At 60.6% G+C, this 9,508-nt stretch overlaps 2 protein-coding genes across 2 annotated transcripts in view; one reads left to right on the plus strand and one right to left on the minus strand.

Moving 5' to 3' along the window:
* Window positions 1-947, minus strand: part of LOC140404620 (polyunsaturated fatty acid lipoxygenase ALOX15B-like) — a 73,087-nt gene extending 72,140 nt beyond the window's left edge. The window contains exon 1 of the mRNA XM_072493224.1: window positions 869-947. Within this exon, the coding sequence (XP_072349325.1) occupies window positions 869-894 (26 nt within the window). The 5' untranslated portion in view covers window positions 895-947. The remainder of the gene's footprint in view (window positions 1-868) is intronic.
* Window positions 1-9,508, plus strand: part of LOC140404551 (ephrin-B1-like) — a 536,635-nt gene that overhangs the window by 293,913 nt on the left and 233,214 nt on the right. The window lies entirely within an intron of this gene.

A 9,508-nucleotide genomic window follows, 5' to 3' on the forward strand; every position in this document is an offset into this window, starting at 1 on the left:
TACAGAGTAAAGCTCCCTCTACACTGTCCCCATCAAACACTCCCAGGACAGGTACAGCACGGGGTGAGATACAGAGTAAAGCTCCCTCTACACTGTCCCCATCAAACACTCCCAGGACAGGTACAGCACGGGGTTAGATACAGAGTAAAGCTCCCTCTACACTGTCCCCATCAAACACTCCCAGGACAGGTACAGGACGGGGTTCGATACAGAGTAAAGCTCCCTCTACACTGTCCCCATCAAACACTCCCAGGACAGGTACAGCACGGGGTTAGATACAGAGTAAAGCACCCGCGACACTGTCCCCATCAAACACTCCCAGGACAGGTACAGCACGGGGTGAGATACAGAGTAAAGCTCCCTCTACACTGTCCCCATCAAACACTCCCAGGACATGTACAGCACGGGGTTAGATACAGAGTGAAGCTCCCCCTACACTGTCCCCATCAAACACTCCCAGGGCAGGTACAGCACGGGGTTAGATACAGAGTAAAGCTCCCTCTACACTGTCCCCATCAAACACTCCCAGGACAGGTACAGCACGGGGTTAGATACAGAGTAAAGCTCCCTCTACACTGTCCCCATCAAACACTCCCAGGACAGGTACAGCACGGGGTTAGATACAGAGTAAAGCTCCCTCTACACTGTCCCCATCAAACACTCCCAGGACAGGTACAGCACGGGGTTAGATACAGAGTAAAGCTCCCTCTACACTGTCCCGATCGAGCGTGTAAGGAGATTGTGGATTTAACCCCTGCTGTATCTTGGAGTTAATGGTCCCGTTTCAAAGATACATCGGCAAGACTGTTTTTAGTTTTTATAACATGTGTTCCTCTTTCAGCCACTCAGACGTCACAGAAATACTCACTGATATGCCTCTTGTCTGCTTTGCATCTCTTTGGTCCAGTGTTCTTCGAGGATGGTCGATTGATATTCGTGTCTTCTCCGCGCTGCATCAGGACAATCAACAGAACAATTATCAAGGAGCAGTTGTAACAAAATTAACTTCTTTCCCAATTGCAAATCAAAGAAAGATGAGGTTTCGAGTGGTGGGGGGGCGGTTTTGGGTCAAAGAACAAAGAACAAAGAAATATACAGCACAGGAACAGGCCCTTCGGCCCTCCAAGCCCGTGCCGACCATACTGCCCGACTAAACTACAATCTTCTACACTTCCTGGGTCCGTATCCTTCTATTTCCATCCTATTCATGTATTTGTCAAGATGTCCCTTAAATGTCCCTATCGTCCCTGCTTCCACCACCTCCTCCGGCAGCGAGTTCCAGGCACCCACTACCCTCTGCGTAAAAAACTTGCCCAGGTTTGAGGGGGTCAGGATGCCAGGGTTTGTGGGGGTCAGGTTGCCAGGGTTTGTGGGGGGGGGGGGTTGCCCAGGTTTGAGGGGGGTCAGGTTGCCAGGGTTTGTGGGGGGGGGGTGTTGCCAGGGTCTGCAGTGGGGGGTGTTGCCAGGGTTTGCAGTGGGGGATGTTGCCAGGGTTTGTGGGGGGGGGGGGTTGGCAGGGTTTGTGGGGGGGGGGGCTGGCAGGGTTTGTGGGGGTCAGGTTGCCAGGGTTTGTGGGGGGGGGGGGTTGCCCGGGTTTGTGGGGGTCAGGTTGCCAGGGTTTGTGGGGGGGGTGTTGCCAGGGTTTGTGGGTGGGGGGGGGGGTTGGCAGGGTTTGTGGGGGTCAGGTTGCCAGGGTTTGTGGGGGTCAGGTTACCAGGGTTTGTGGGGGTCAGGATGCCAGGGTTTGTGGGGGTCAGGTTGCCAGGGTTTGTGGGGGGGGGGGTTTGCCCAGGTTTGAGGGGGTCAGGTTGCCAGGGTTTGTGGGGGGGGGGTGTTGCCAAGGTTTGCAGTGGGGGGTGTTGCCAGGGTTTGTGGGGGGGGGGGGGTTGGCAGGGTTTGTGGGGGGGGGTTGGCAGGGTTTGTGGGGGTCAGGTTGCCAGGGTTTCTGGGGGTCAGGGTGCCAGGGTTTGTTGGGGGGGGGTTGCCCAGGTTTGAGGGGGTCAGGATGCCAGGGTTTGTGGGGGTCAGGTTGCCAGGGTTTGTGGGGGGGGGGGTGTTGCCAGGGTTTGCAGTGGGGGGTGTTGCCAGGGTTTGCAGTGTGGGGTGTTGCCAGGGTTTGTGGGGGGGGGGGGTTGGCAGGGTTTGTGGGGGGGGGGGTTGGCAGGGTTTGTGGGGGGGGGGGGTTGGCAGGGTTTGTGGGGGGGGGGGTTGGCAGGGTTTGTGGGGGTCAGGTTGCCAGGGTTTCTGGGTGTCAGGGTGCCAGGGTTTGTTGGGGGGGGGGGTTGCCCAGGTTTGAGGGGGTCAGGATGCCAGGGTTTGTGGGGGTCAGGTTGCCAGGGTTTGTGGGGGGGGGGGGGTGTTGCCAGGGTTTGCAGTGGGGGGTGTTGCCAGGGTTTGCAGTGTGGGGTGTTGGCAGGGTTTGTGGGGGGGGGGGTTGGCAGGGTTTGTGGGGGGGGGGGGTTGGCAGGGTTTGTGGGGGTCAGGTTGCCAGGGTTTGTGGGGGGTTTGCCCGGGTTTGTGGGGGTCAGGTTGCCAGGGTTTGTGGGGGGGGGGGGGTTGCCAGTGTTTGTGGGTGGGGGGGTTGGCAGGGTTTGTGTGGGTCAGGTTGCCAGGGTTTGTGGGGGTCAGGTTGCCAGGGTTTGTTGGGGGGGGGGGGTTGCCCAGGTTTGAGGGGGTCAGGATGCCAGGGTTTGTGGGGGTCAGGTTGCCAGGGTTTGTGGGGGGGGGGTTACCCAGGTTTGAGGGGGTCAGGTTGCCAGGGTTTGTGGGGGGGGTGTTGCCAGGGTTTGCAGTGGGGGGGTGTTGCCAGGGTTTGCAGTGGGGGGTGTTGCCAGTGTTTGTGCGGGGGGGGTTGGCAGGGTTTGTGGGGGGGGGGGTTGGCAGGGTTTGTGGGGGTCAGGTTGCCAGGGTTTCTGGGCGTCAGGGTGCCAGGGTTTGTTGGGGGGGGGGGTTGCCCAGGTTTGAGGGGGTCAGGATGCCAGGGTTTGTGGGGGTCAGGTTACCAGGGTTTGTGGGGGGGGGGGGGGGGTGTTGCCAGGGTTTGCATTGGGGTGTGTTGCAAGGGTTTGCAGTGTGGGGTGTTGCCAGGGTTTGTCGGGGGGGGGGGTTGGCAGGGTTTGTGGGGGGGTTGGCAGGGTTTGTGGGGGTCAGGTTGCCAGGGTTTGTGGGGGGGGGGGGTTGCCTGGGTCTGTGGGGGTCAGGTTGCCAGGGTTTGTGGGGGGGGGTGTTGCCAGGGTTTGTGGGTGGGGGGGGGGGTTGGCAGGGTTTGTGGGGGCCAGGTTGCCAGGGTTTGTGGGGGTCAGGTTGCCAGGGTTTGTGAGGGTCAGGATGCCAGGGTTTGTGGGGGTCAGGTTGCCAGGGTTTGTGGGGGGGGTTGCACAGGTTTGAGGGGGTCAGGTTGCCAGGGTTTGTGGGGGGGGGGTGTTGCCAGGGTTTGCAGTGGGGGTGTTGCCAGGGTTTGCAGTGGGGGGTGTTGCCAGGGTTTGTGGGGGGGGGGTTGGCAGGGTTTGTGGGGGGGGGGGGTTGGCAGGGTTTGTGGGGGTCAGGTTGCCAGGGTTTGTGGGGGGTGGGGTTGCCCGGGTTTGTGTGGGTCAGGTTGCCAGGGTTTGTGGGGGGGTGTTGCCAGGGTTTGTTGGGGGGGGGGGGTTGCCCAGGTTTGAGGGGGTCAGGATGCCAGGGTTTGTGGGGGTCAGGTTGCCAGGGTTTGTGGGGGGGGGGGGTTGCCCAGGTTTGAGGGGGTCAGGTTGCCAGGGTTTGTGGGGGGGGGTGGTGTTGCCAGGGTTTGCAGTGGGGGGTGTTGCCAGGGTTTGTGGGGGGGGGCTGGCAGGGTTTGTGGGGGGGGGGGTTGGCATGGTTTGGTGGGGTCAGGTTGCCAGGGTTTGTGGGGGGGGGGGTGTTGCCAGGGTTTGTGGGGGGGGGGGTTGGCAGGGTTTGTGGGGGTCAGGTTGCCAGGGTTTGTGGGGGGGGGGGTTGCCCAGGTTTGAGGGGGTCAGGTTTCCAGGGTTTGTGGGGGGGGGTGTTGCAAGGGTTTGCAGTGGGGGGTGTTGCCAGCGTTTGCAGTGGGGGGTGTTGCCAGGGTTTGTGGGGGGGGGGGTTGGCAGGGTTTGTGGGGGGGGGTTGGCAGGGTTTGTGGGGGTCAGGTTCCCAGGGTTTGTGGGGGGGGGGTTGCCTGGGTTTGTGGGGGTCAGGTTGCCAGGGTTTGTGGGGGGGGGGGGTGTTGCCAGGGTTTGTGGGGGGGGGGGTTGGCAGGGTTTGTGGGGGTCAGGTTGCCAGGGTTTGTGGGGGTCAGGTTTCCAGGGTTTGTGGGGGTCAGGTTGCCAGGGTTTGTGGGGGTCAGGTTGCCAGGGTTTGTGGGGGTCAGGTTGCCAGGGTTTGTGGGGGGGGGGAGTTGCCAGGGTTTGTGTGGGGGGGGGGTTGCCCGGGTTTGCGGGGGCGGGAGGGGTGTTGGCAGGGTTTGTGGTGGTCAGGTTGCCAGGGTTTGTGGGGGTCAGGTTGCCAGGGTTTGTGGGGGGGGGGGTTGCCAGGGTTTGTGTGGGGGGGGGGGGGTTGCCCCGGTTTGCGGTGCCGGGAGGGGTGTTGCCAGCGTTTGTGGGGGGGGGGGGTTGCCCGGGTTTGTGGGGGTCAGGTTGCCAGGGTTTGTGGGGGGGGGGGGTTGCCAGGGTTTGTGTGGGGGGGGGTTGCCCCGGTTTGCGGGGGCGGGGGGGGTGTTGCCAGGGTTTGTGGGGGGGGGGGGTTGCCCGGGTTTGTGGGGGTCAGGTTGCCAGGGTTTGCGGGGGAGGAGGGTGTTGGCAGGGTTTGTGGGGGTCAGGTTGCCAGGGTTTGTGGGGGGGGGGGTTGCCAGGGTATGAGTGGGGGGGGGTTGCCCGGGTTTGCGGGGGCGGGGGGGATATTGGCAGGGGTTGTGGGGGTCAGGTTGCCAGGGTTTTGGGGGTCAGGTTGCCAGGGTTTGTGGGGGGGGGTTGCCCCGGTTTGCGGGGCCGGGGGGGGTGTTGCCAGGGTTTGTGGGGGGGGGGGGTTTGCCCGGGTTTGTGGGGGTCAGGTTGCCAGGGTTTGTGGGGGGGGGGGGGTTGCCAGGCTTTGTGGGGGGGGGGGGTTGGCAGGGTTTGTGGGGGTCAGGTTGCCAGGGTTTGTGGGGGTCAGGTTGCCAGGGTTTGTGGGGGTCAGGATGCCAGGGTTTGTGGGGGTCAGGTTGCCAGGGTTTGTGGGGGGGGGGTTGCCCAGGTTTGAGGGGGTCAGGTTTCCAGGGTTTGTGGGGGGGGGTATTGCAAGGGTTTGCAGTGGGGGGTGTTGCCAGGGTTTGCAGTGGGGGGTGTTGCCAGGGTTTGTGGGGGGGGGGTTGGCAGGGTTTGTGGGGGGGGGTTTGGCAGGGTTTGCGGGGGTCAGGTTGCCAGGGTTTGTGGGGGGGTGGGTTGCCCGGGTTTGTGGGGGTCAGGTTGCCAGGGTTTGTGGGGGGGGGGTTTTGCCAGGGTTTGTGGGGGTCAGGTTGCCAGGGTTTGTGGGGGTCAGGTTGCCAGGGTTTGTGGGGGTCAGGTTGCCAGGGTTTGTGGGGGTCAGGTTGCCAGGGTTTGTGGGGGGGGGTTGCCAGGGTTTGTGTGGGGGGGGGTTGCCCGGGTTTGCGGGGGCGGGGGGGGTGTTGGCAGGGTTCGTGGGGGTCAGGTTGCCAGGGTTTGTGGGGGGGGGTTGCCAGGGTTTGTGTGGGGGTGGGTTGCCCCGGTTTGCGGGGCCGGGGGGGTGTTGCCAGGGTTTGTGGGGGGGTGGGGTTGCCCGGGTTTGTGGGGGTCAGGTTGCCAGTGTTTGTGGGGGGGGGGTTGCCAGGGTTTGTGTGGGGGGGGGGGGTTGCCCCGGTTTGCGGGGGCGGGGGGGTGTTGCCAGGGTTTGTGTGGGGGGGGGTTGCCCGGGTTTTGGGGGTCAGGTTGCCAGGGTTTGCGGGGGGGGGGGTGTTGGCAGGGTTTGTGTGGGTCAGGTTGCCAGGGTTTGTGGGGGGGGGGTTGCCAGGGTATGTGTGGGGGGGGGGTTGCCCGGGTTGCGGGGGCGGGGGGGGTGTTGGCAGGGTTTGTGGGGGTCAGGTTGCCAGGGTTTGTGGGGGTCAGGTTGCCAGGGTTTGTGGGGGGGGGGGGTGCCAGGGTTTGTGGGGGGGTGGTTGCCCGGGTTTGTGGGGATCAGGTTGCCAGGGTTTGTGGGGGGGGGGGGTTGCCAGGGTTTGTGTGTGGGGGGGGTTGCCCCGGTTTGCGGGGACGGGGGGGCTGTTGCCAGGGTTTGGGGGGGGGGGTTGCCCGGGTTTGTGGGGGTCAGGTTGCCAGGGTTTGTGGGGGTCAGGTTGCCAGGGTTTGTGGGGGTCAGGTTGCCAGGGTTTGTGGGGGGGTTTGCCAGGGTTTGTGGGGGTCAGGTTGCCAGGGTTTGTGGGGGTCAGGTTGCCAGGGTTTGTGGGGGTCAGGTTGCCAGGGTTTGTGGGGGGGGGGGTTGCCAGGGTTTGTGGGGGTCAGGTTGCCAGGGTTTGTGGGGGTCAGGTTGCCAGGGTTTGTGGGGGTCAGGTTGCCAGGGTTTATGGGGGTCAGGTTGTCAGGGTTTGTGGGGGTCAGGTTGCCAGGGTTTGTGGGGGTCAGGTTGCCAGGGTTTGTGGGGGTCAGGTTGCCAGGGTTTGTGGGGGGGGGGTTGCCAAGGTTTGTGGGGGGGATTGCCAGGGTTTGTGGGGGTCAGGTTGCCCGGGTTTGTGGGGGGGGGGGGGTTGCCAGGGTTTGTGGGGGTCAGGTTGCCAAGGTTTGTGGGGGGGGGTTGCCAGGGTTTGTTGGGGGGGGGTTGCCCGGGTTTGCAGGGGTGGGGGGTGTGTTGCCCGGGTTTGTGGGGGTCAGGTTGCCAGGGTTTGCGGGGGGGGGGGGTTGCCAGGGTATGTGTGGGGGGGGTTGCCCGGGTTTGCGGGGGCGGGGGGGTGTTGGCAGGGTTTGTGGGGGGGGTTGCCCGGGTTTGTGGGGGTCAGGTTGCCAGGGTTTGCGGGGGGGGGGGGGTTGCCAGGGTTTGCGGGGGGGGGTGTTGCCAGGGTTTGCGGGGGTGGGGGGTTGCCAGGGTTTGTGGGGGGGGGTTCTGGAACTCGCTGCCAGAGTTGGTGATCGAGGTTGAAACACTCGACTCATTTGGAAAGTACCTGAATCTGATTCTGAACTGCTGGAAGCTGCAAAGGGGAGGGATCAAGGGGCTGGAAAAGGGGAGTAAAATGAGAAGCTCGTTCCTTTTTTTTTCTGTGGTTTGGCCGCTGCGGACACGAGGAGTTTAAAGGCCACTTTCTGTCACTGGAACCTTTCTCTGGTTGTAAATGAGGAGGGCAGGCCAAGAGAGCAACATCCAGCACCATTTCCATTTGGATGCTCCTGAAACATTCCTGGGGTCAGAGTAATTGACGGCTCTTCCTCCTGTCTCTGCGACACTCTCGAGGGTCCAAGTTGGAATCACCAGCCCACCCTCCTGGAGTCCAGTTACTAGTGGTGTACCACAAGGATCTGTTTTGGGGCCACTGCTGTTTGTCATTTTTATAAATGACCTGGAGGAGGGCGTAGGAGGATGGGTGAGTAAATTTGCAGCTGACACTAAAGTCGGTGGAGTTGTGGTCAGTGCGGAAGGATGTTACAAGTTACAGAGGGACATAGATAAGCTGCAGCGCTGGGCTGAGAGGTGGCAAATGGAGTTTAATGCAGAAAGGTGTGAGGTGATTCATTTTGGAAGGAATAACAGGAAGACTGAGTACTGGGCTAATGGTAAGATTCTTGGCAGTGTGGATGAGCAGAGAGATCTCAGTGTCCATGTACATAGATCCTTGAAAGTTACCACCCAGGTTGAGAGGGTTGTAAAGAAGGCGTACGGTGTGTTAGCTTTTATCGGTAGAGGGATCGAGTTTCGGAGCCATGAGGTCATGTTGCAGCTGTACAAAACTCTGGTGTGGCCGCATTTGGAGTATAGCGTGCAATTCTGGTCGCCGCATTATAGGAAGGATGTGGAAGCATTGGAAAGGGTGCAGAGGAGATTTACCAGAATGTTGCCTGGTATGGAGGGAAGATCTTATGAGGAAAGGCTGAGGGACTTGAGGCTGTTTTTGTTAGAGAGAAGAAGGTTAAGAGGTGATTTAATTGAAGCATACAAGATGATCAGAGGATTGGATAGCATGGACAGTGAGAGCCTTTTTCCTCGGATGGTGATGTCTAGTACGAGGGGACATAGCTTTAAATTGAGGGGAGATAGATATAAGACAGATGTCAGAGGTAGGTTCTTTACTCAGAGAGTAGTAAGGGCGTGGAATGCCCTGCGTGCTACAGTAGTGGACTCGCCAACACTAAGGGCATTCAAATGGTCATTGGATAGACATATGGACGATAAGGGAATAGTGTAGATGGGCTTTAGAGTGGTTTCACAGGTCGGCGCAACATCGAGGGCCGAAGGGCCTGTACTGCGCTGTAATGGTCTATGTTCTATGTTCTCCCCCCCCCCCCCCCACAAACCCCCCCCCCCCCCCCCCCACCCTCCCCCGTCAACTCCCCACCCCCCAACCACCAGCAGCTGGTGAGAGGCCCAAGGACCAATATCAATCCGACTCGTTTGGAATGCTCAGGGTGTTCCGCCGTACCTAACCCGTGCCGGCCTCAGATCGCGGAACATTCCGGAAGCGGCCCCCGTTCTGGCGCAGGCTCGGAGGTGCTGCCCCGATAAACCGGTGGCCTGCTGGCCGGCAGGCGAGACAGTCAAACGGCCCACCCCCCGGGTCCTCTGGCACGCCAAGCGTATCAGGAATTCCAGCACGGAGTGTCGGGGGCTCATATCGAAAGAGCTGGAATTCTTTATTTAACTCACCAGCTGGCTTCTTCCGAATGAGCAAAGAGGGGCTTTGATTCTATACTGGGCAATGATGTAAGGAGCAGGGTTTACTGAAAGATGAACTGAAACTCTTACTCTGAAGACTGATGAGCACGTGGAGGTTTCGGACCGATAGCATCGCTGCACATCTGTGAGGCGATGGCACATTCCCCATTCGGACTTGGCCGATTTCGGGGATAATTCCACCCAGTGTCTCTAAGCAAGTGGAGGTGGCGCTCCCCTTCTTTTGACGGCACTATCTATCTCTGTCTTAAAGACACTCAGTGATTTGGGCTCCACAGCCTCCTGCGGCAAAGAGTTCCACAGATTCCCCACCCTCTGGCTGGAGAAATTCCTCCTCATCTCTGTTTTAAAGGATCGTCCCTTTAGTCTGAGATGGAGTCCTCTGGTTCTACTTTTTCCCACAAGTGATAGATAGGTTCTTGATCAATAAGGGGATCGGGGGTTATGGGGAGAACGCAGGAGAATGGGGATGAGAAAATATCAGCCATGATTGAATGGCGGAGCAGACTCGATGGGCCGAGTGGCCTGATTCTGCTCCTGTGTCTGATGGTCTTATGGAGTGATCGGTAACTGCAGCCTGCAACTGACAACTGCCCCAGGACCAAATGCTCCTTTTCAGTCAGGGATTGATTAATTTCTGTTTCGGAAA

This window comes from Scyliorhinus torazame, chromosome 31, assembly GCF_047496885.1.
Source record: "Scyliorhinus torazame isolate Kashiwa2021f chromosome 31, sScyTor2.1, whole genome shotgun sequence".
Taxonomy (NCBI): domain Eukaryota; kingdom Metazoa; phylum Chordata; class Chondrichthyes; order Carcharhiniformes; family Scyliorhinidae; genus Scyliorhinus; species Scyliorhinus torazame.